This window comes from Ambystoma mexicanum, chromosome 2q (genome assembly GCF_040938575.1).
Source record: "Ambystoma mexicanum isolate Mex_15411 chromosome 2q, UKY_AmexF1_1, whole genome shotgun sequence".
Taxonomy (NCBI): Eukaryota; Metazoa; Chordata; class Amphibia; order Caudata; family Ambystomatidae; genus Ambystoma; species Ambystoma mexicanum.
The window spans coordinates 985,120,459-985,147,757 of record NC_090924.1 but is presented as its reverse complement, the minus strand read 5'-3'; the positions used below and the strand labels follow the sequence as shown (position 1 = coordinate 985,147,757).

The following is a 27,299-nucleotide window of genomic DNA, read 5'->3' as shown; positions in this document are numbered from 1 at the left end:
TTATTGTCCCAATGTCCTTCTCCCAGACCCTGGGTGCTTTCTGATTACGCCTAAGGCCCTCAAGCAATTGTGCATTCCTGTGTCTGTACAGGGGGGTGTAGGGGGCAGAGTTAAAAGCAGGAAAGAATGATGTAACTGTCTATGGGTTAGAAGTGCAAGTATGTGTCTGGAGCATGACAGTGCAGCAAAGGCAGTGAGAGGGACAGAAGCGAGAGGGGTGAGTGTAGAGAAGAGGTGATTGGATGAGAGGAGAGAGGAAACACTGAGGACCAAGGTGCAAAGACAATTTGATTATTTAGCGCCCATCAATGGGAGTTACCACCCAGCATTGAATCTAATCCTTTTCTTTTCTGTTACTTTAAACAAAACTTGCGAACCATATATATTTGCTTCAGGTTGTGCTTTGATCCCTTGACCGCCACAGTGCACAGTCACTGTGTCCTCTGACGCCTTGATTTACATCTTGTTGCCCAGGCACACCAACAGGTTACGGCCTAGCTCTCAGGATCCTGTAGGAGTCTTGAGCTTGAGTTCTGCCCCTATAAATAACCCAAGTCATCTGCGAGATTTATCAAATAAGGACTTCTTTACTGTGCGTGCTGCTACATGTCCATTCCTTCTCTGTCCCTCCGTTTGGTTTCCATCACTCTCCATGGTGACTCAGCATTCACCAGCATCTCTGGATCCTCACTTTTCACGGCATTTGGCATACTGCACACTGGCGACCATCAAAGCCGGGTCTCACTTCTTCGACAGCATTTCAAGCATTGGAGTAGCCCAGTGCGACCATGCTTCTGCCTTGCGCTTCAGCTTTCAGTCAATGACAGTATTTACAGTCTGTGTCTGCTTCCATTGTCAGTCATTTCTGCGGGCCTTAAAATGTGCACTCTCAACTAGCCATTGGTGAGTGATAATTCACTCTCGTTGAGTAAGAAATTGTGTTTATTTGCCCATGGAGAATTCACAAACGAGAACGAGTGACTTGTATACGCTGCTAGTATCTAACTAATTGACATTTTGCCCCCAGATTTTTGGAAACCATCTCTAGCTGGGCTCTCTTCCCCTGCAAGGAGCTGCCCAGGAACATCAGAAAAATGCTTCTGTGTTCAGTCCTCCTGGCTATCTCCATACTTGTCTGTTACTTTCTGAACAGAGAGGCAAAATCCTAGAAGCTGCATTCAGTCCTATAAATAACACAGAAAGCATGTAAAAGGACACAAACGTTGTTGGAACATTTACCCTGTTGTACACTGGGGCAGGCCCTTGTGATGATTCACTGGATTTGTCACTTCTCCCCAGAGGGGAGCCCTTCACTGTGAGGCTAGCGAGGTGAGCCCGCTATGCAACATACCCCTAGGGGTGGCGGAAAGCAGGACGTCACAGGGTGAGACTCCCCTCTTGGGAATAGGGACTCCTGCGCGGTCCAGGAACTCCCTATAACCTTTTTCCGGGGGAAGATAATGAACATCAAAGAACCAAAACCTTCCCTCCAAACCAGTCACTATTTGATACAGCAATGTTAGAAATAACCAACCTTCAGCTACCACTAATACAGTGAATAAGAAGATTAGGAGAACCATGAAGAGTAATCAGTGGTTGGCAGCCAACCACACTGAGACGAAGGAGATGGAACAAGGCATAACAAAGGCACCCTGGAAAGAAACTAAGGACTGTGCACCTCTGCTGGGGAGGGCCCAACACTTCTTTATAAAAACCAAGAAAGGAACAGTGAAAGACATTCTCGTCTTCGAAGCCTGGGAAGTTCGAACCGAGGCGGAGAAAACAGTAGAAGGATGTGGAGCAGTCTGTTGTCGGACAGACGCTCAGGGCCTGGAAAAGAAAGATGTAACGGGGAGACAAGGGCTCGACTTGGGTGCTGGAAGAAGACCTGACAGCAGTGGCTTGTGACCCAGAGAGGCTGGACCATGTGGTACTCGAACGACGCTGAGACCGTACCGGGACAGGCTCTGCAAAGTCACAAGCTGAAGGAGGAAGGAACGGAGGCCCACACAGGTGAAGAGCCAATGATGCCAGCCCGGTACAAGAGGGGTAACTGGAGCAGCGAGAGACCCGGGCGGGGAAAGTGGCAAGAAGCAAATGAGGAGTACCAAGGGACCAATCAAACTCATCCCAGTACAAGTGAAAATTGGCAAGCTAATGAAGATTAGAAGTAGATAGGGTTGTGAGTGCCCACCTAATGTTTAAACAATGCTCTAGATAAGTTAACAATTCCAAATGGAAATGTAGGTTCGGGGGAGGAAAAGTGACCCTGACACAAGGTCACAACATAGACTGGACACTCTTTCTTTTATATTGTCTATCAGCTCTCCCGTCCCCTGCACACTGTCAAAGCAGAAAAACAGCCAATTCTCTGTGACAAAAGTAAAATAACTATACACAATGTTTAGACAGACGATATGCAGCAAAACAGTAGAAAAGCTAAGTCGAGGCCACCAGGGGGCGCACAGGCGATGGCTGCCTGAAGACGCCGCTCCCGCCGAAACTGGGCCATATTGAGGGATTGAGCCCCCCCCCCCGCGCAGCCCCCCACGAAACAGCTGTGGTTCTCGGTGGCAGTGAATCCCGGGAGACCCCCCCGGGCGAAAGAGCGACGCCGAAAGACCCTCGGACGCCTAAGAATGAGGCCCCGCGGCCTAAAGAGAGAATCCGCGGGAGGCCCCGCCACCCTACCCCGGTCATAGAGCACGCCAGCGCTTCGGCGGGGACTCCACCGTCGAGGCCTCGAGGCTACCAACCAATCCAGCCAGAGGTGAGACAGCCCGCTTGACCCGAGTGCCAGATCACAGAGACAACAGCGGGGCAAGGCCGGTGAAGAAGGTGTGAGACGAGTGCCCGCCTGGTGACGAACTCAGAAGAGAACACGGCCTGACCAGCACGCTGTGGGCGCTGCGCCCCCTGTCCCCGGGGGCCCGGCCTGGACCCTCACCCGATCACAAATTCGATACCCACCGCCGTCACAGGGACAGACGCCCACAAGCAGCGGGAAAAAGGGAAAAAGGGCGTGTAGAGAGTGTGAGGCCCCCGCCGGGGACTGGTAGGGCGTGTGCCCGCTCAAAGATAGCCCCACACAGAGTGGTTTTTTGCCCGAAGGGCGGTCTCCCAGCAGGATCATAGCTCTTGGCCCCCAAAGAGCACCGACTGGAGGGAGAGATAGAGAGATCGGATAAGCTGGCGCCAAACCCTCCAGGAGTATCGCTACCAGGACACCAGAAGGGAGATTAGCGGCCTGGATCGGACGACTAGAATGTCCCAGCCCGAGACCTCGCCCCTGCCCACCCTTACAAAGGAAAAGGGCTTTGCCTCGGTCCTGCAGGAGATCAGAGATGTGCGGGCTGACATTGCCCAGAAATTGGAGAACATGGACCGCAGGGTGGACAAGGTTGAGGACAGACTGTTGCAGCTGGAGACCAACCAGTCCTCAACAACGACCCAAGAGATGGCCATGTCCATGAGAATAGCTGCGCTAGAAAAAAGAGACGATGAGAGGGCCAGGCAAATGGACGACTTCAAAAATAGGGAACGGAGGAACAACCTCAGAATTTTTGGGGTCCCGGAGTCGGAGGGAGAAACGGAAAGAGAACTGAACCGGACGGTGAGGGACATTATCACCCTTCTTTTCTCGGACGAGATGATGACTGAACCAACGTTTGACCGGGTCCACAGAGCGGGGGGCAGAGCTGGGGGCCCCCGGTCAATCCTGGTCCACTTTCATTACTACACTGAGAAAGCGAAGGTTCTGGAGGAGGCCAGAAAGGCACGGGAAATAACCTACAATAACGCACAAGTGTCCATTTTCCAGGACCTCTCTTCATACACGCTGGCCAAACATAGGATGTGCCGCCCCCTGACACAAATGCTAAAAGAGAAAGGGGTGCGCTATAGATGGGGGTATCCCTTCTCCCTCTCGTTCGAGTACGGGGGCCAACGGTCAACCCTGATTACAGAGGAGGACATAAGGGAAGCCATTCAAGGGTGTGTGTCGGACCCGGCCCCTGGGAGAGAACCTACGGGATTCGCAGCGGAAGGAGCCAGGGAACGCAGGTCACAAGGAGAGAGGAGAAAGAAGACGGGTCCACGGAAATATAAGAAACTGAACCCGCCGTCCCCGGCAATGGACAGGGAAGACGCCGACCCCGGCCAGGGAGGAGCGGGCCGGTCGAGCCCGAGGTAGCCTGGATGTACAAAAGGGTACGGGGAAACCGGGCAAAGAACTCAACTCACGATCACAAACGTCCGGCCTGGCACAAGGACGAGTAGACTTCCAGGACTATGGGGCCTAAGGACGGAAGGGGCCTCCCAGAACAGCAAGTATGTTGGTTACCTAGAGGAGGGGGCTCGGTGGGGAGGTGGGGGGGTCAAAAAAAGGGGGGCTCAAGGAGGAGTATTTTCCGACATTAGCCCAGCCGGAGGCGGTAGGCTGGTGGTTCGGCCAATTACCAGCAATGGTGGAACTATTTGGCTGGACGCCGGGGTGGGGGGTGAAGAAACAGTTGGGGTTGTTCAGTTCGGGCGGGGGACCAGGGGGCAGTTGGGGACAGGTTTAAGGCCCACCTGGGAGGCGGGGGAAGGGGGTAAGGGAGATCAGGTTGTAACACAAAAGGAGCAGGAAAGGAAAAGTGCCTTGAGCCAGCTACCCAGTAAGATGTTGATCATTGACAATGGCTGAGGATCTGCCCGCCCTGGGCGTGGGTTCCCTTAATGTGCGGGGGTTGAACACCCCAACCAAGAGATCCTTGGTCTGCAGGGAATTTAGGAGGGCAAAACTTGACCTACTCTTCCTTCAGGAAACACACTGGGCCCGGGGGAAGGAACCGAAAATGCGAGGGGGCGGGATTGGGGAGGTCCTCAGTGCATCCCACAGAACCAAGAAAAGGGGGGTAGCCATACTATTAGCAAGGGACGTTGGCTTTGAAGTAGAAACCACGGTGAAGGACCCAGAGGGCCGATATCTGCTGGCAAAGGGCTCTTTGCGGGGTTCCCCCCTGACTCTGGCAGTTGTGTACGGCCCTAATGAGGGCCAGGCGCAATTCTGGGAGGGAGTGAAGGACAAATTGAAATTGTTTGTTCACAGGATGTTGGTGGTGGGGGGGGGGATTTCAATATGGTCCTAAACCCAACCGCGGATAGGAAACGCTTGGGACTGCAGCTCACTAGGGCCGCAGATGAAACCATGGCCCGTAGATTCCAGAGGGTCAATGCGGAGCTAGGCCTGGTGGACACCATCCCGACTCCCAGGACAGGCCTCCCCTTCCTTCGCCTACTACTCAGCAATTCACACATCATACTCCTGTATAGATTATATACTGGTAGATGAATCCCTTCTCCCCCATGTCTCTGGCCACAGGGTTGATCCGGTTCCTTGGTCCGATCACGACTTGGTCCGTACCACAATAGCAGGGGGATGGCGGAGTGGCAGCAGAGGGCGATGGAAGTGTAATGACTCCCTGCTGAAGGACGAAGTTCTACTACAGGAGGTGCAGCCACTTTGGTCGAAAAATGCTTTTTCGACCAAAGTGGCGTCACTGATGTACCAATGTTCTCAAGCCTCCTTATACCCACCTGGCCATGTGAGTAAACTAATCTTAAGTGCTATAGCGTCCCACGGGGACCCTGAATCTAGCAGAGGTTCTAGCCATAGATTGCAGCCTACCTGGCCTTGGTTGCTAAGACGTACAATATATCACTCAATCTTCTACTCTGTTTCCTTTTGCTGCCTCGCTCTGTACCTGCCCGCTTACTCCGGTGGCAAGTGTTGGTCTTTCTATAGAGCCTAACACCTGCTTGGCTAATGAATACTAACTGACCTCACTGTCTGTGCTGTGCTTTATGGTCACTAGCAGACCACATTCAGACTGTGTTGTGCCTTATGGTCAATAACTGACCACTTTTAGTCTGTGTTGTGCCTTATGGTCACTAGCAGACCACATTCAGGCTGTGTTGTGCCTTATGGTCAATAACTGACCACTTTTAAACTGTGTTGTGCCTTATGGTCAATAGCAGACCACTTTTAGACTGTATTGTGCCTTATGGTCAACAGCAGACCACATTCAGACTGTGTTGTGCCTTATGGTCACTAGCAGACCACATTCAGACTGTGTTGTGCCTTATGGTCAATAACTGACCACTTTTAGACTGTGTTGTGCCTTATGGTCAATAGCAGACCACTTTTAGACTGTGTTGTGCCTTATGGTCAATAACTGCCCACATTTAGACTGTGTTGTGCCTTATGGTCAATAACTGTCCACATTTAGAATGTGTTGTGCCTTATGGTCACTGCCTTAGTCACTGCAGCTGCCCAACCACTATGACAATTGTACTCAGAACTAATCCTCCGCACACACTGCTCACAACTGCACACCTCTCTCAAACCATACTGTGATGCAATGCAGATATACACAGACCACCAGAACTGAGTGCCCTATGGTCGCTAACAGACCCTCTGATATATGCATTTTAGTCAATGTCAGGAATTGTCACATCTAGGTGCCCTGTTGTATGCTCCAACCTTACAACTAGTTGTATCCAACCTAGACACTATAGTGCACAGGCTGTACCTGACCGATTCTACCCGATTCCAACCAGCCACCATCTATCTTAGTCTGACCTACTCCCCTCCAGCGCCACCAGACTCCACCGCTATCCACAGACCATGATCTTCTGGCTCGCCCTAACCATGTTCCCTTTCTGCTTAATACAGGACAATGTACCCTGTAGCAACAATAGCTACATAGCCCATCAGGACGGCCTGGCTAAACTAGGGTGCCCCAGACACCACCCCATCCCCTGCCCCACTCCGTTCCTACCCTCCACAACCCCTTTCCCCTCCACTTACCACCACCCCCTCACCTCCACATCCATCACTATCCATGGCCTACCCACCAACAGCCACCACAGTCCCACTGCTAAGTCTAATAAAACCAAATCGACCACCAAACCTCTCACCCGCTTTAAGCCGCCCGGACCAACCCCCCTCTCCCTTATTCCCAACATCACAACCCGCAACGAAAGATTAGGCTCCAGGCTCCCCACCACAAACTCTAAACCTTACTCCAGACCTTACACCAAAACTAATACAAAGCACATTGCACCAAGCAAACCCACTCCCCCCCCACTAAAAGGCGCCCTTCTCAACGTCAGATCCCTGGCTGCCCACCCCACAGAAATTGCAGACATCATCCTTACCAATGACCTTGACTTCTTAGCCCTAACAGAAACTTGGCTTAATGAGGCGTCCAGACCTTATTTATCGCTAGCCATCCCAGACAAATACACTATCCTCAGAGCGGACAGACCTAATGCCAGAGGTGGAGGCGTAGCAATCATTTCCAAATCCGCTCTTGGCCTCAGACTAACCGACACAGTCGCATTCACTTCCTGCGAGTTACTCACAACCAAACTACAAACCTCCCCCACAGCCACGATAACTATCCACCTCATATACAGACCCCCAGGTCCCCCTGGGACCTTCGAAGAAGACATCACATCCCTCATCACCAAAATCTCCAAACCAACAGCACAATTCATGATCCTCGGAGACTTCAACCTCGGCTACCAAGACCCAAACGACGCACCTGCTGCATCCCTGGCCAATGCCCTAACCGATCACGGTCTCACTCAACTCATTGTACTCCCTACCCACCAAAAAGGCAGAACCCTTGATTGGGTAGCAACCCACAATTGCAACACAACCTGCAAAGACCCCCAACCTCTGGCATGGACCAATCACCACATGATCCCCCTTGAGGTTAACACCAATCAGGTACTGCCCAATAAGCACCCCATGGCACCAGCATACCCCACCAGGAATAAACGCAACATCACTGCTGAAGCCCTACTACCACTGGTCTTACCTACCCTCAATGCCCTCCCAGCTAACGCTGACTTAAACCTGCTGATTGACACCTTCAATGATTCCATGGCCAAAGCAATGGACACCGTTGCCCCCTTGAAAATACGCAAAGCTAAACCCAAAGCTCATCTGAACTCATGGTACACCCCTGAGCTCAAACTACTTAGAAAAAAGAAAGCTAAGGCTCACCTCACCTGGAAGACTAACCCCACTGCAGTAAACAAATCCAACCTCACTAACTTATCCTCACTTTACAAAAGCGGGATAATCCGGACCAAAAAAGATAATTACAACACCAGGATCACTCAGGCAGGATCCTCCACTAAAGAATTATTCAAAATTCTGAAGGAACTAGAAAACCCTATTTCGCCACCGGAAACCTGCCCTAAAGACAAACCCTGGTGCACCAACATCCAGAACGCCCTCATCAATAAAGTTTTAGGACTCCAAACTAAAATCGAAAAGAAACGGCAACAACTCAACAACAATGTCACCAACCTTAGCCTACCCACACCTAACTACACTAGCGCAGGCTTCTCGTTCAAAAAAGTCACCATACCGGAAGTTCAAAAAATCATCACATCCCTGAAACCCTCTAACTGTAAAGGAGACAGCTGCCCGGCTCAAATCATAAAATATGCAGCCAGAGAGCTCTCCCCCTTCATCACCAAACTCATCAACCTATCCTTCACCAGTAGCTCCATCCCCAGCAACTTAAAACAATCATGGGTTCTCCCCCTCCTGAAAAAACAATCCCTCGACCCAGCCACACCCACAAACTACAGGCCCATCACCACAGTCCCCTTCCTACTGAAAATCCTGGACAGAGTCGCCTACATCCAAATTCAGGAATACCTAGAATCCAACCAACTACTAGGAATACGTCAATCTGGCTTCAGACCTCAACACGGAACTGAAACCGCCCTTGTTGATCTCAAAAGCCAGATTGATGAAATTAAAGACAAAGGCAATGCCGCTATCCTACTCCTCCTAGACCTCTCAGCGGCCTTTGACCTGGTCAGCCATGAGGTCCTCTGTAATAACCTTGCCACCGCAGCCCACTTCTCCTCCCCTGCCATCACATGGATACAATCCTTCCTGGCTAACAGAACCATACAAGTCTTTTCCACCACAGCTGCAGCAGACCCCACCCCCATCACATGCGGGGTCCCACAAGGTTCCTGTGTATCCCCCACTTTGTATAACATATTTACAAAGCCTCTATTTGACCAACTGGATCATCTGGGTGTCACCTACACAAACTACGCAGATGACACCCAGATACTCCTCACTATCTCTGGTAATTACCAAGAAGACTCCGCCCGGATCAACAAAATATTCTCCATCATTCAGGCATGGATGGCCTCCCATGGTCTCTGCCTGAATGATGAGAAAACAGAGCTCCTAATTGTCGGCTCCCCCAACACTCTAACTAAACTTGACCCTTGCTATAATAACATCACCATCGATGGTCATCCCATTCCCATAGCCAAAAGCGTAAAAACCCTGGGTTTCTATCTAGATGCCAACTCCAACCTCAGCAAACACACCAATATGATCGCCTCAGCCGCTGCCTATACCGGCAAGCTCATTAGGGCCAGCAGACCCTTCCTATCACCCAACAGCTGCCTCACCCTTGCCAGGGCCCTAATACAATCCAAACTGGATTACTGTAACAGCCTGTACCTAGGCGCTAATCAATCCGTACTCAATAAATTGCAGGTAATACAAAATAACGCCTTACGCGCAGCCCTCAACATTCCCAGACAAGAGCATATCTCTGCCACTAGGAAAGCCTGCAAATGGCTTTCCATACGCCAAAAAATTGATCTAAAAATCATCTGCCTCACGTACAAAGCCCTCAATCACCTAGCACCACCTTATCTAGCTAATAAACTCACCCTGAAACCTGCCACCAGACTCACCAGATCCTCCAACACTCTTTGCCTACTAGTGCCCAGGTTCCACCTAAAAAGAGCCGGAGGGGTAAGCTTCACAGTGCTGGCCCCCCAACTCTGGAACTCCCTACCGCTTAACATCAAAACTGTCGAATCCTTCCAGATCTTTAGGAAGCAGGTCATCAGATGGCTGCTAAACAAAGAATAACACCACTAACTCTAGACCCGTGCGGATACTGGCTTAGACACTGTATTTATTCTGAAAATTGTATATTGTACGCACTGCATATGCTCTGTTTATTAACCACTGTATATATATGTATATATTATAAACCTGTACGAATAGTATGCACACTGTAACCATATTCTTAAGCACCCTTCTACCTCCGGGTTTGGAGCGCCATACAAATAGAATAAACAAACAAACAAACAAAGCAGGACGCCATCTCGGAGTATTTCAACGACAACGGCGAGGTGGGCCCACACGTGCTGTGGGACGCCTTTAAGGCAACCTTACGCGGCGTCCTCTTTAGAATGGGAGCCCAGAAAAAGAGGGAGAGGGAGGCCCAGGAAAAATCCCTGAGGGAAAAGATAGCCCAACTCCAACCGGGTGACCTCCCTCAGGCTCCCCTGGAAAGAGAGCAGATTGCTACCCTGGAAAACTATAAACTCCAGTTGAAAGACCTCCTGTTACATAAGACCGAACAGAGCCTCCAGCTAGTGAAACAAGAATATTATGAGAAGGGGGGACAGAGCTGACAAAATCCTGGCCTGGAAACTCAGAGAGATTCAAAGGAACAGAACGGTGAAGGCTGATCAGGGATCATTAGATCTCGACACCCCTAACATTGGAGCAGCCTTTCGCCGTTACTACGAAAAGTTATACTCGTCAGAATATGACGGGGATGACATTCAGATAGAAGGTTTCCTGGACTCCATCCAGATCCCGTCCCTGACAGGTGAAATGGTGGAGGGGCTAGAGGGCCGGGTGACGGAAAGGAGGTGGAGCACACGATCAGTGGAATGAAGGTGGGAACGTCCCCGGGGGAAGACGGCTTCTCAGTATACTTCTATAAGAGGTTTCAGGCTATCCTAGCCCCTCACCTGGTGAGGGTGTTTAACGGCGTGTTAGAGGGGGGCTCTCTGCCGGAGACCATGATGAGGGCCATAATTGTGGTCCTGCCCAAAGAGGGCAGAGACCCCACTGAATGCTCCTCATATCGCCCAAGCTCCCTCCTCAATATAGATGTAAAGATCCTGGCCAAGGTGATAGGCAAACGGATGGAGGGGATAATGCCCAAGCTGGTTCACAGGGATCAAGTGGGAGTCATAGGGGGCAGGCAAGGCTCTGATAACATCAGGAAGACAATAGACCTAATCCACCATGTCCAAGAATCAGATCTAGATGCAAGTCTGCTTTCCCTGGACTTAGAGAAAGCTTTTGACAGGGTGGAGTGGAGGTACATGCAACTCCTCCTCCGTCGAATGGGCTTTGGGGCTCACATCAGGAACTGGGTTTCCGCCCTATATGGGGCCCCAACAGCGAGAGTGCAGGTGAATTGAGAACTTTCCGACTCATTCTCCCTCACACGGGGGACACGACAGGGATGCCCACTCTCCCCTTTAATATATGTCCTGACGATGGAGCCCCTGGCCATAGCGGTCCGAGCTCACCCCAACATCAAGGGGATTAAAAGAGGAGAGGTGGAGTTCAAGTTCTCCCTGTTTGCTGACGATATTCTTGCATACCTGGTGGAGCCCGTCACCTCGCTCCCCCCCCCCTCCTGGCCCTGATGACGACCTTTGGGCAATTCTCGGGGCTAAAAATAAACGCATCAAAATCAGTGTTACTCCCTATGAGGGCTCGGGACCCGGGGCTAGACCACCGGGATGGGTGTGCGGGGATTGTGGTAGGGAAGGACACCATTAGGTACTTGGGTGTGCTCCTCACAAGGGATCTTTCTAAACTGGCTTCGGTGAATTATGGGCCTATTATGGCAGAGATAAAGTCAGACCTGAGGAGGTGGGGAGGTATGATACTGTCTTGGTACGGGCGCATGACAGCAGTGAAAATGAACATCCTCCCAAGACTGCTGTATCTTTTCACTGCACTCCAAACAGGGGTCCCCGACCAGATGTTTCGAGACCTACAGAGGGCAGTCCGAGAGTTTGTTTGGCAAGGGAGGAACCCGAGGATAGGTAAGGCCATTCTAACGTTACCTAGGGAGGAGGGTGGTTTCGGGCTGCCGGACTTCCTTCTCTACCACCGGGCCGCCCAGCTAAGGGTCTTGTTAGAACACATGAGGGAGGGGATGGGCACCTATTGGTCTTACCTGGAGGACATGGACGCCCACCCTCTGAAAGTACGCAACCTTTTGTGGCTGCCGCGTAAACACATCCCAAATAAATTGCAGACCCACCCAACCCTGGGAATACTCTGGTCGATTTGGAAGGAGGGACCCACAACTGCGCACCTCACGTCCTGGCCCTCCCTGATGTCTTTGCTGTGGGGCCACCCGCTCAAACTAGGTAGCAGGGGATTCAGGAATGCCCAGTCCTGGTCGGATGGGGGGCTGGAATGGGCAGGGCAGCTGTTCAAGGAGGGCGAGTTCCTTGAATACGAGGAGCTGCGAGAAGCACTTGGGCGGGGGCCTCTTTCAGTCTTTGAATATTTGCGCCTTAAGGGCATCCTCTGTGACCAGACTTGGGGCCTGAATCTGCGGAGACAGCTGACCCCCTTTGAAAAGTTATTAGACACAGCCACAACGAGGAAGGGGGTAGTATCCAAAATGTACCAAATATTGAACACCATCAACTTGGAAGGGAGGAGAGGGTTTTGTGGGTTCTGGAATGACCTGGCAGGAGAGGCTCTCTCGGAAGACGCATGGTCCAGGGTGTTTAAAATAGCTTTCCATGGGAACCTGTTCACATCGGACATGGAACATAACTTTAAGATTTTACAGGGATGGCATAGGGACCCATCTAAGTTATCCAGGATGTTCCCGGGGGTGTTCCCCAGTTGCCCACGAGGATGTGGCCAAGTGGGGACGAGGAGTCACATGTGGTGGTCCTGCCCTAAGGTACAGGGGTTCTGGGAGAAGGTACGGGGCTGGATGGCGGAGGTCACCGAAGAACTTCTCCCACTAAATCCACTGACGATGTTGTTGGGCCTCCCACCGGAGGAGGCCGAAATACATAGGTACCCAAGAATGTGGGAGACCATGTTGCGAGCAGGAAGGGTGGCCCTAGCGCAAAGGTGGAAAAGTCCGGAGACCCCCTCTAAGGAACACTGGCTAAAAAAACTGAAGAACATGTTCCTCATGGACAAACTGACAGCCATGGTAAACAACAAATAGAGCACCTTCCAGGCAAATTGGTATGGGGTTTACCAGGCATGGGGTTGGGAGGCTCATTGACACTACGTGGACAACACGGGGCGGGGGGGGCTATGGAGCCCGGAGAGAACCACTCAAGAACAATGGGGTAGCCCACGGCCCGGGAGACAGCGGATCCGTCTAAGCCAGCATTTAAGGGAACGCACAACATGGCTCCAAAGCACTGAACTTCGAGTATGGTTTTACGATTGGTTTTACGATGGAACTCTGATCTGGGGGGAGGGGTGGAGTTGGGGAAGGGGGTGGGGGGGAGGAGACTACGGGGGTTCGATGATGATGTTAATGTGATATTCATACTGCTCCCGGTGTTGTCATTGTTTCTTTTTCTGAAAAATTACCAATAAAACCAAAGTTTAAAAAAAAAGAAAAGCTAAGTCATTTATTGATTTCAGTGTCTTCTGAAGGTCAGACAACTGACTCTGCCACAACGCGTTTCTCCGTCAAAACCCCTTCTTCAAGAGCAAGTCAAACTGCAAGGAAATACCAAAACAAATGTACAGATTCTGTGGATAAATACAGCTCAATCATAAGCTAGATTACTTGATTACAAGCCCATATATAATCAAATATTCACCATGCCAAGACTATTTATAATTCATACGTCAGGTAGAATTGGGGGAATACCAGTCATCCAAAATGTAGTCCAAAGAGCCAGCCGGATGTACCCATGTGTTTCAAATATATAGGAAAGAGAAACACGCTTAGAGGGAATACCGACTGTGGGGATAAGTCCAAAAGATGGCATAGACCTACCTGGCCTCAAAGTGACCAGAATACTCAAACGACTAAAGTATGTATGATCAAAGACCACCCATCTGTAGGCAATGTATGACAAAGTTGTTAGGTCTTGTTAACAAAAAGATATCTCATTGTCAATCAAACAAGTGTAGCAATCAAGATGCCCCACTGATCTGGTCTTTTAACATATATCAGCCACTCCACTAAAGGAGTCCTCAAAGTGTGCGCTGCTTGCCGTAGTAGCTGACTAGCGGTAAACTGATTCAGCACCCATATGCTCCTAGGTTATACTATAAATAATGTATGTACAACTTGTTACCATCACACTAAAAGCAGAGCGGGAGCAACACTAAAATAGAAACGTGTAGCAGAACTCAATGTGTACAACAGCTTACCCGTGGAGCGGGATAACGGAATCCACGTTAGCCACGAGAACGCACCGCTTACTGAACTCCCACAGATGAACCCAGAAACACTGTGTCTCTCGGAGCAATGCACTCAGAGTAAAAATATCTGATGTGAAAATCAAAAATGGCTATCCGAAAAGCGCATAGGCCATCTTAAAGATGGTCACGCATATAGAAAAAAACAAAATGCCAGAACAACAGTCAGTTAACTAAACCTCATAAAGCGAGCAATCCAACTCTCTGTATGACGCGAAGAAGTGTTGCCATCTATGGGTTCACAAATGCACACAGAAGTCCTGAAGGGACCTGAGTCAAAGCACTCGCTACAGGTACATTCTAACATAGGCATCAAAAGCGGACCAACAGTCCTTACTAGAAAAATATCAAAAGCCAGCATGGGAAATCTACTCATTACATCTGGAGAAAGGCCATTGATAGGTATTCTATCTATGCAACTAAATATGTGGATTACGAGAGAAATTGTACGGGGATACAGATCAAACACTGTTTAACTGTGTAGCATATATATTCAAGAGAATACAGGCAGACATACACCAAGTCCAAAGTACATGAATTAAGTAAACTGATCAGTTTAGGGGCTTAATACAAATCCTCAACAGCCCATTGCTGGGTGTAGCCTGTGATGAAAAAAAACACTTGCTAACTCCTGGAAGGAGTGGAATGGGAATATGGCTCGGATTAAGGATGGGGGAGGTTTTATGGGAGGCATGATAGAGGGTGAGCTAAACGTGGTTCAGTTTAAATGTAGGGGGTTGGTCTCTGAACAAACTTTAAAAGCCCGAAATAAATAGTGACATGTTGGACATAATATGGAACTGCCCAGTGATGCAGACTTTGAAGGGATTATTGAAATAAAAATAAATTGTTTATGTTCGTTGAAGTCAAAGAATGTGTAACCATGTTAGAAAATGTCTAATGATTGGAAAAGAAAAATCAGTGCAAAGTATTTTAACCAAGGATGCTTTTGTGTCTGAGGAGAGACCCTCGTAAAATTAAGATTCAAGCTTTACGATCACATAGGGTCCCTGTCACAGCATCGGATCCCTGGTGCCTGCCCAAAGCGCTTCTGGGGCCACATGGGAGAATTGGAGAGAACCTATTGTTCCCGCATTGCCCACATGAATGAATCAAAGCAGGTGCTGAAAAGGAAAAGAAAGAAAAAAGTCTGTGTCACTCCAGCATGTGCTTCATGTCTGTGGACACACCCTCCTAACATCAGGGTACAGGCCTTCCATCTGTGCAGACTCAATTTCACGGCCAACCCCTTGCACGAAACCAAGACTTTCCCAGCAGAGCTGGTAGAATCAGTGGATCATATCTATACTGCTTTTCCTGTGTGACTAGCCCTGACAGCCGATCCTCTGTGGGAACCGGTTGTACACCTTGGCCATCTGCCAAGTCGCCACCTGTTTGCCGGCACACCCTTCCCTCTATTATAGTGAGACACCATTCACCATGACCACCACGGTCCTGCTCATTGGCTACAACCTCTATGAGTAGCACAATAGTGACTATTCTATGACTTTAAACTTCTCACATGCCACAGGCATACCCAATGGAACCTTGGTGGTTCCATGAAGCATGTTCAAGGATCTACAACATACCCAGAACACATACTGGTACACATCATCAAGACACCATTTGTACGTGCATGGAAATCTATCCTTTGGCAATTCTATTCGAATGTGATGTAGCCGCTACAAATTCTACCAGCATGAACTTGTTACAGCACTTGCACTGCACTTTTACGAACATGTATTACTATGTTTACCTTACCAGCATGTTTTCTGCAACCTTCTCCAACTCTGCTGTTCTCCTGTTGCTTATGCTCCCCCTTCCCAGTCTCCTGCACTGATCTTAGAAAGCATCCTCTTCTAACTAAGACTCTAATGTAGATCTTATTTCACCATCCCTCTTCCTCTTTTTTTCCCACATTTCCCACAAGTCTCCCACTCCCTCCTGCAGTCGAGGTCATGAATGTGGCACTTGGGTTTAGCTTTAAAATGTGTAAACGTACTTTAGCTCATTGTCGGCTCCTTCCTTCTCCATCTCAGTCAGAGAAGGGAATGCAGCCGTTGGGCTTCACTGTGACCTTTCCCCGAACCCTCCCCTGGGATTTCGAGTGGTTTATGTGCAATGCAGTATGAACTCCAATAAATAAATCCTTCAGTAAGGTGTAAAGAACGGGACGCCTGTGATTTGATGATTGGATTGGAAAAGTGATGAAAATGCACTCCTACAGATTGCAGGACCAAGAAGACGTCTGTTCCAGGTCCTGGGATGCAGTCTTGCGAATGAAGAGGGAAGAAGAAAGGGATAGAGATGACATGGGTTGATGATCAAGTCATTGAACTCGATAGAAAATAACAGGAAGAAGTGATGGATAACAGAAAATGCATACAATCAAATAGAGATGCTAAATGGGCGCACAACGTGGTACACGCAATGGAGACAAATGTAAGGGAACACAAGAAATGCAAAATGTTTAAACCGTTATATTGTATCCTTTTGTCTTGTTGATTTGTATTTCTATTTCTCATACCTTATCATGTTACAGTTTGGTCAAACTGTACTACCTTTGTCCAGACTACTGACACAGGAAGGGCTAGTGTGAATAGTGTATATAACAAACATAACTGCAAAAATAAAATAAAAATAATAAAGTAGTAAACAGTTACAGTACTAATGAACCGCATGTTTATTCTAAAGCTATATTTGTGAAACTCTAGCAACTTTAAAACCTATGTTAAGCACACCTGTAAGAGTGAGACTGCAGACACTCCCAGGCTACTCCTTCAGAGTTGCAAGAAAATAATATACCTGCATGAGATCCTTTTGCCACAGGTTGACCTGCTTAACAATTAGCATTTCATTGCAACATCTAATTTGGCAAAAAAAGAAACCTGTCCACAGAAGTAAGCAATCAGTAACCATGCAGTCAGTTGGAGTACTTCTTCTTTTGGCAGGTCACTATTTTTTGTCAATGTATGGTTTGAACTCTGCAATCTTCTTTCATTTGATTCTGTTCAGAAGTATAACTGTTGGTCAACATTTCCATATATAAAATGAAGCTTCTCCATGGATTGCACATTCATGGAATCTGAAGTGTCCTCATTTTAGTTTTGGCTTTTAGGTGGCACGTCTGTACCATTTATAAACTGAAACTATTTTGCGTTGCCTACCTCTTGTCACCCAAAACACATCCTCCTGGGATCTCTTTGACCTAGCTCTATCAATCAGTAACATCATAATTTGGCCCAGCAGTGTAATTTCCAAGTAGTCTGCTTTGAGCCAATGGCTTGATTGCAGCTGTATGTGTGCGACTGGTGTACTAAAGATGTGTTAAAGCATACCTTTAGCCAGTTGAGTTGTATCTGTCCCTAGCACTGAAGTCCTCTTAAAAGCGAACATTCACAAGCCAACATTTGTGGTTTGAGTGTAGGTAGTAGGCATTTGCCAGGCACTGCTGTAATGTGCCCAGGGAATCGCACAGGTTTCCAGCTGCTTCAATGTTTCCAGCTAGTACCGTTATGGCAGTGTCTGGCAAATGCCTATCCCATGGCTAGTCAAAAGCTAAAACGATTGCCTTTGCCAATGCTCGTTATCTTTATATTTGGTGAATAAACTGTAGCTCCGTGTGTTTGAGGTTTCCACTTTCTGCTTTAGGATCGATGAATTTAATTCAAGTCGTGGTTTCAGAATAACATAATTGACCCTACTACAACAGTTCAGCCACGTCATAGATAATGCAGCAATAGTGATTTGGTATTATGAAAGAGCGCTCAAAACCTCTTGCTGACACCAAATGTAAACTTGGTTAACCAAGCTTTCTTTTGCCCCGTGTAAAATAAATTGCACCATTCCCCAGATGTATTTCCTATCAGAGAAAGTGCACTTGTGGGCCACCACAGGCTGTGCGATTTTGAGATCAGATTTGACCCTCTGAAGGAAGTCAGACAAACAGTGGTGCTGTTGCATATTTTTAGAACTGCGGCCAATGCCATAACTGCTGTGCACTTGCGCTCCCCCAAATGATTGCACATGGCGAGACTGAACCGTGTAAAGATGGAACATTTGGTATCATTCTGGGCCTTTTACTTTTTTGCTTCGGTACAGTGAGTGGGTGCCACTTGTGGTAGATAAAAGCGCCACCTACATATTATGTACTATTGACCCAAAGAGTAATTGTAGAAAGAAAGATTGAACCTCAGTGCCTGGACCTCTCACCGATCTGTAAATTTGGAGTTTTTGAAAGTTTGGGTTTCCTATGAAAATATTGCACAGCTTTTCCATTATTGTAAGCTTTCATTTAAAGACATTTTATAAACGCTGCCTGTATGGACTTGTGGATTCTCTATGGTGCTTAAAACGTATCGATGGGATGTGTCTTTCTTTTTTGCTTGATTTAGATCCAATCTTCTTTTGCAAGACGGATTCAGGCAAAAGTCAAAGATTTACTGCAGCAGATGGAAGAGGGACTAAAAACTGCTGATCCTCATGACTGCTCTGCATACACTGGGTACACAGGTAAGGCTCTAAGGACTAGTTAAGGGAACATACTGAAGATATGAACAGCCCAATACAAATGCAGTTTCAGGTTAGACCAACAAGTTGTAATCTGTGTTATGTATGGTGATGCAACTGAGACACAATTATGCGGTAGCCACCGTGGATGATGAGAACGCTTTTGATTTAGGCTCCCTGTTTATGCTTGTTTTATTTCCTTAGTCTTCTGGTTGAGACAATTTTTATTTGAACTTGTCTGGCATTGCTACGCTGGTCCCAGACCATTGAATAGTGAGCGAGAGCAGATCTGAAAAAGGGTAATCTAAAATGTCATTTATTTTTATTGTAAAATATAGTTTTATATCAAAAAACCTTTTTTACATCTTTCATAAAAATTCCATCCTGTCATATTTTTAACAAAATATGAGTGCAAGTTACATCAAAATTAGTGCCAAAGACAAAATCAGAATCAAAAGTCAATGTCAATATCCAGGTCAATGTTTAAATAGGCCTCAGAAACGAAAATCGAAGTCAAAGTCAGAATCGATCATCGCTTGTAACTTCAAACCTCAAGTCTCAGGAGGCTAACACATTGGGGGTCATTACGAGTTTGGAGGCAGCCATGGTGCTAATAGCACCATGGCTGCCTCCAAACCTGTGTCCGGGTCCGTGGTGTCGGAATGGGGACTTACCAGGACATTACGACCCTTGCGGACCCGGTAAGTCCCCATTTCGAAAACCATTCCCCATTCCCATTCGAGCCCCCATAGGGCTCAATAAGAATGGGGAAGGAGCAGTGGTCGAAGTGTACGAAAAGAAGTAGTGGAGCTATGTTCCCTACTGGTCTGCAGCGCTCCCCACAAACCCCATTGCCACACCCCCTCTCATGCACAATATAAACCCCCAAATGCATGCGCCTGCAGTTTAAGTGTATGTTCAGTGCACTGCACTGAAACTGCAAGTTTCAACTGCTTCCTACACTTTTATTTTAAAACGAAACAGGTCCGGAATGGTTTCTTTTTAAAATAAAAGTACAGGAATGGTAAAACTTCATTAAAAGAAGTAGAGGAATACCGCTCCCGACCGCTCCCGCCCACTTCGACCACTGGGAAGGAGCTAATAACAGGCCCACAAATTGCGGGCCCATTATTAGCCCCCTGGTCCCTTAACGATTCCCGCTAAAGGTGGCTGGTAAAACCAGCCGGCCCTAGTGGAACCCGCTAAGGGACCTCGGAATGCAGCGGTAGGAGGTTAACGGCACCAGCATCCTTACCGGTGCCGTTAACCCTCTACTGCCGTACTCTTAATGCCCCCCATTGTTGAGATAATCTATTACGGCACAGGATAATAGACAGTTTCCGCCAGACAGTAGGTATGACCACCACTCACATATTATTATTCAGCGGTGCATATTTCTCCATAAATCTGGACCTTTGAGTTATCGTTGCTGAGCAGCCTATAATTAGGTGTTTTAAACATTCAACCTTTTGTTCACAGAATCGACAATTGTCATTATCCAATTGGTCCAGACTGGGCAAGTCTAGCGATGATCACCAATTTTTCCCGCCGGTTACAGATGTCCTAGGACCACGGGTGCAGAGACAGGTCCAGTTTGTCACAGGAGCTGGTGCAATCGGTTCCAGAGGAAGAATGCAAGAAGCACCACTGCAGTCCTCTTGAATGCACTGGACATGATGCAGCAAAACAGGTTTCAGTGATTGCCACCGCTGCACGGTGACAAGAGGGCCACAACGGTCGCGGTCAAAAGCCACCTCCTATCACGCGACTAGTAGATGCTGGGTAGACGAAATTCGGCAGGATGGCCTCTTGTTGGACAAGCTGTCGATACCCAGAGTGCCGAGCCTCAAACCCAGATGGCGATGCTCTTAGCACAGTAGCCCAAACTCGATCTGGTTAGTTCACTTGTTAGGCTACCAGGGGACATCGGGAATCGTTGGTCCCACCACTCCAAGGGGTCGGAGCACAGACAAGGGTCTTCGGGATCAGTTGCCAAGCAGGGCTTCTCCAGTTCAGCAGCAGGTACGCTCACCAGTCCTGTGTGGGGTCCCTCAGGGATCTTGCGTTTCACCTACACTCTATAATGTGTTAACGAAGCCACTTTTTGATATTCTTGACCATTTGGGTGTCACCTATACGAATTACGCAGATGACACCCAAATACTCATCCCTATCACTGGTGACCACACAGCTCACACTAAAGCTCTTAATTATGTCTATCAGATCATCCAGGCATGGATGGCACAACACAGGCTTTGCCTCAATGATGAGAAGACAGAGCCTCTCATCCTTGGCTCCCACTACCGACTCAATAGACTAGATCCAGCATTTAAATCCTTCATCATTGATGGCAATACCATCAAGGTATCCAACAACACTTAAACTCTAGGCATTTATCTTGACTCAACCCTGTCTCTCACTAGACAAACTAATGCTGTCACCTCAGCATGCATCAGCTTACACAGGTAAACTCATCACAGCATGTCGTTCATTCCTTACCACACCCAACTGTACCACCGTTGGCAGAACTCTCATCATGTCTAAACTTGACTATTGCAATGCCCTTTATCTAGGGACTAGTCAAAGGAACTTAAGCAAATTACAGGTAACCCAGAACAACGCCATCAGGGCTGCACTAAATATTCCAAGGCACCAGCATATCCCCGACACCAGACGCAGCCTTCACTGGCTTTCGGTCTCTCAAAGAATCTCCCTCAAAACCCTGGCACTCGCACACAAATGCCTGGCCAACCAGGCACCAGAATAGCTGACTAACCGTTTAACTCCCCACACTTCTATCCGCCTACAGAGATCTGCCCAGGCTCACTGCCTTTCACTGCCGAGATTCAAGTTTCAGAAAGCAGGGGGGGGGCTAGTTTCCCAGTTCTTGCGTCTAAACTGTGGAACTCGCTTCCCAATCCACTTAAATCAGAACCCTCCTTCTATTGTTTCAAGAGTAAAGCCAAATTATGGCTCATAGCGCAGGACTCACAAAACCCCCACCTGTCACCTTGAACGCAACAACTTACACTACCGTCCGGTTGCCTTGCCTTATCCAACTACGCCATTTGACCGTTACCTGTAATCTTAGTGTAAATATTTTTGTTAGTATTCGATAATATTTAATGTTATTTGGTGCCTTGCCTTAGCCGGCATTGCCGCCTGACCATCACCTTTTAATGTAAATATTTTTTAAGAATTACGTATTATGTACTGTTATATGTTGTCTGCATACTATGTACCTGTAACCACAAGAAATGCGCCCAGTTGCCTCCAGGCTAGGCGCGCTATATAAATACATGAAATACAAAATACAAATACAAATGTGCACATCCTCTTCTCGGGTGGTGGTAAAAAGTGGAGTACAAAATTAGGAGTTTGACTTCATTGGATACATAATGAAGATTGCCCATGCTGAGAGCGCAGGATAGTCTTGATTCTATTATTGGCAAGGTGGCAAGCATTATGCCTATCTTTCTTTATTACTGTCTAAATAGCAATTTCAATCTGAACATTTTAACACTTTTATAAACTTAACACATTTTTTGTTTGTTCTGCGCTTCTTTGCAAACTGGAACTAAAAAAGGGGGCTAATGTTCTTCCCTTAAAATGTTTCTTAAAAACTACAAAACCCCACAACTCTCTGCTTCCTTGTAGTCCAGTCTTATCCTGTGTAGCCCATCCGGGTCAGTCCATGCCTATATGTAGCTCTCCTTGTTAGAACCCTTCCTCTTTCTTTGTTGCTGCCATACCGATAAATACCTTCCTGGTTACATGCTTTTTTGGCATGATTGGAAGAAATATGCTAGGGGTACAGAATGCTGATATTATGCTCATATTGTGTATAAAGTAATGCGCGTTTACTGCTAAGTGCGAGCACGAGTTTCCAGTTCCTCTGGATGTTTCAACATTCGTAGGGGGAAGCGATCGTTGTCGAACACTTACCATTAGGAGGTGTTCCTCAGAGGTTTTCTCCCGACTCACAGTTGCATTAGGTCAGAGGACAGGCCGGAGCCGCAGGCGAACGCGCCCACATTAGGAAGCCTGCCCCGCCTCCTCCAGTTATCATTACTGCTCGCGTTCGGCCCGCAGAGATCTTTAGGACCTCCGCGGATGCCGGCGAGCAGGGAGGTTTTCTTCCAACCTGCAACGCACTACGGGTCCCTTCAGGGATTTCGTACGTGCGTTGCAAACGGATAGACAGAAAGCCTGGCTCTCGGTTAACATGGCATAAAAGGAAAGCAAAATTACAATAAAAAAATAAATAAAAACGACAAAGGGAGAAAGATAAAGACGCTCCATACGTTCCAACAGCCGTGTTCCCTCCAACAGATCCTAGTAGCTATTACTGTACAATGGCACATTACAAGGAGCGCACAGTCTCCCAGAGTATTTCCCCAGAATGGAGCTCTTAAGAGTGGAGAGACAATCCTGCAGAAGAGGAAGATCTCTCCCTCAGCTTCAAGAGAGTGTTGGGGCATTCCCAATCACAAGCAGTGACAGAAGGCATGATGCCCCTGGCCCAGAGACTAGACCACTTGAGGCCATGCTGAATAAGCAGAAGGCGGAGAGCGAGAAGGGCAGGAGGAGGGAGGGAACATCAACAAGACACCCCGACTCTGGGATTGACTAGGGCTGTAAGAAGGCTCGGAAGAGGTCTACCTCTTTGCCACCCCCGAGCACTATGGAAGGGGTGGAACTAATGCCCCGAAAGCCAGCCGACACGGTGAGTAGGCTGAAGAAAGCCTTTTTATTAAGGGTGGCAGTGCCGGGCTCTCGACCCCCTGCCCCAGGGGTGAACAATGAGGGGGAGGAGGAGGATCCAGGCTACTCGCCAGACGATGAAGGTGGGGAGGAGGTAGAGATGCCTCGACCCAGACAGATGAATAAGCCTCAGGAAGAAGAAGACAAGGGTCTTTTGGACATGTTTGATCCGGAGGTTATAGCGCATCCGAGGTCCTCAGAATGGGTGCCATCGCCCAGAGTGGCCAAATACATGGCACAACACCTACGAAAGCCACTGGACAAGGAAGTCGGAGCTAAAATGAGGGTGGAATGCCCCAGACCACTGCTACAAACAGAGAGTTGTGGGGTTTTGTAGTTTTTAAGAAACATTTTTCAGTTTGCGAATAAGCGCAGAAAAAACCAAAAAATGTGTTAAGTTTAAGAAAGTGTTAAAATGTTAAGATTGAAATTGCTGTTTGGACAGTAATAAAGAAAGATAAGCGTAACGCGCCTCCTGTTTCGCCATAGAATGCACCTTCTCTGTAATACTGACATGAGACCTAAGACTATAAGCTACCTATGTAATAAATCCTCCTGGGGCTGTGAAGTGTACCTGCACGGATTGTGTGTCTTCGGAAACGTGCTCTTTGTTTGTTCTGCCGTTAGCAAGCCTTGTAGCCAAATGGCAGAAGTCAAGTCTAAATATTTAGGCACTTTAGATGTTTAAACAATTGCACACTTTTTAGTTTTCTGCTCTCATTACGGCCATTTTAGGAAACATGTTCTTATGCCATATGTTTTGAAGCACAATATAGTCTCTTCACTTGATGCATTAGTATTATTTAGAACAACCAATGATATGGAGCTGATCCATGCGTTGTCTAATTTCTTAGATTGTCCTTGCCACTGTTGCTAGTAACATGTGACCAGAAATCTAACTCCGTAATGTCGTTTATCCACATGTTGGCTACCATGAATTTATTTCTGCACTGACAATTGCATGTTTGCACATGACATTATGGACCTAATTCACAGAAGTGATTTCTAATGTGAATACCTCTTTGGAAAACTTTGTGAATAAGGGCCTATGTATTTTGTATAGATTTGAATTTTTGATTGTGTATATTTTGCTGTTATTGATTATGTATATTATGCTCTTATTGATGCTTGTGGTGCTGTGCTTTTATGGATATGTATCTATTATCCCAATAAAGCGTAAAACATTATATAGCGTTAAATAACACATGCAGTAATAATCATGCAGGGCCATAATCCTGCAGGAAGTAAAAACGGGCAGTCTTTCCAAAGCTCACCTGGTTTTACTGCTACCGTAATACTCGTAGTGAGGACCCCAAGGTCTCCGGGGTTTCTGCTGTTTTTTTCTTTCTCTGTGATCCATGCAATGTTTAAGAAAATGTCATTGCTGATGTCATATAAATTGTTAGTTGTGATTTCATGACGGGCTGTGCTGTCAATGAAGTTAAATTCCCTTTAAGTAAGATATTTCATGGAATCACTAAGGTTTTTTGACATAGGACCATCCTTCTGTTTAGTAGGAAGCTGCACCATGCATTCCACTAAAGGTTTTCCTCAAATGTAATTGGTTTTGTAATGGTATTCCATGACAAATCAGAATTACATATTTACTTAAAACACAGACCACATTTTTTGGATTGCATCTAGTGCACATTTGTGGTACACACAGCATGCACAGTCGAGTTATAACACTAAACACAGCCACAATCTTGCTATTTCAAGCTATGCTTAATGCATTTGAGGGGGAATTACAATTCCGAGTTTTCAGGTGTGCGCTGTTTTCTCCAACCAACCTCCTGTTACATAAGCAAGGCTTTGTACTGGAGTTAGCAAGCATGTATATATGTTCATGTTTCTGAGTGCCAAAATGGAAATCTTCATACAGGCAGGTTTATATATTTTGAAAATGGTGGTCATCGAACTATACCATACTATTGAGGGATTATATGACCTAGTCTTGAAGCAATACAGTAATTCACCACTTTAGATCCACTTGATGTGCACCTCCTCAGACATTGCATCGTGGCATTCCTGTGACTCCTCATATAAGCGTACTTAACATTTTTCCACAACATCGGCAGATATCCATAAGAGACTGCTGAAGGGCAAGGGCTGTTGGAGACACTTGATTGTTGTCTCTTGGTCAATGCTCTTTTTGACTCCTTTCTGAGAGAACCATTCAATTAGTCCCCGTATATATGTGGTGCAATAATGTATCTATCTGTATCTGGCACTAACAAGCAACCCTGTGAAATAAGTGTGTGTCATTATCTTCTTGGGTATCGTAGGGCAACTATGGGACAAGGTGAAGTGAAAGATTCTATTTTGAATTTACTTTCCGAAGTTAGGGGGTAGACTTATAGCGAGTGTCTGGGGAATGTATATTAGGTTTGGACGAACAAACTGTCATTTTCACATTGGTAATCCTACCGAACCATGCTGAGGTGATGGATTGCCACATTTCAAGATCTTCCAGCGGTTCTTTCATTAGGGGAGGAAAATTGGCTTTATAATGGGCTTGGAGGGAGGATGTGAGGTTAATACCAAGGTATCGACCGCATGTCCCCCGCCTGCCCAAACAAAGGGTTCCGATTGCTGAAGTTGCATAACAGCCACGGCTGATTCCGAAACATTAAAGGCATTAGACTTTTGAAATGGATTGGTGTATAACAATTGATTCAATTAAGACCTATGGGCTATATAAAGAATATGGTACACATGTAAAACAGCGCATTCCACGTTACGATCATGTCTTGTTATTCCCCTGTGAAAATATCCGAAAGGCATATATCCGTTTTAGACTAAACCTATACCATACTAGGGAAAGAACTAAGAACTGGGAAATGAATAAATCAAATAATTATGTGGGATGTCGATTTGCTGAATGTAACGAATCTTATGAAACATTGAAACATCTTATATTGTACTGTCCGCATTTTAAGAACTTTAGGACACTTAAATTGAGGAAATTTGTGGAAATTGAATTTGAGGACTGCCTTGAAGTTTTGTGGTCCAGAATGATGCAGGGATCATATAAACCCCTAATATATGAAGTGGCAAAATTCTGCAAGTCCATTGAAAATGAATTAGAGTTATTTTCTAAACTGTATTGATTGATTAAATGATTATCTGTAAGATTTTAAACTTTGTAAAGGTTCTACATGAATTGTCATGAATTTTGAACCAAATGCAAATAAAAAAAAGAAAAAAAAAAAAAAGGCATTAGACTTTTGAAAATGTTTTTCAAGTCCCAAGACACGAAAAAGTCATTCACATTTTTTTTTACTTTTTCAGGGAAAGCTGTATTAGTTTGTTGTATCATGCAAACAATATCATCAGCAGATAAAGAGTTTGTGGGCCTGCAATTGTTTACCCTGTAACTCTGCAATTTGCCTATATCTTTTGGACCAGTGGTTTTAGAGATACATTAAAAAGGAACAGGGACAGTGGACACCCTTGTCTAGTCCCCTTACTTAAAGTAATAACCTCATAGAACTGTCAATTAATGAGTGCAGATGGGGCTTGAAAAATAGCTAACATCATTTTAATGCTACAGTGTCCCGAATACAATTTTTTGTAAGACCAGATGGAAAAATGTCCAATTTACTCGATCAAAGTATAATAACACCTAGGGCTTGTTAAGTTTACAGGCATGATTGATCACTCCCCTAACTCTAGACATATA

At 46.9% G+C, this 27,299-nt stretch overlaps 1 protein-coding gene across 3 annotated transcripts in view; it reads left to right on the top strand.

Moving 5' to 3' along the window:
- LANCL2 (LanC like glutathione S-transferase 2) overlaps positions 1–27,299 on the top strand; it is a 541,821-nt gene that overhangs the window by 35,327 nt on the left and 479,195 nt on the right. For all 3 annotated transcript variants that reach the window (XM_069648293.1, XM_069648295.1, XM_069648292.1), the window contains exon 2: positions 18,739–18,856. In XM_069648293.1, coding sequence (XP_069504394.1) covers positions 18,739–18,856 — 118 coding nt within the window. The remainder of the gene's footprint in view (positions 1–18,738; positions 18,857–27,299) is intronic.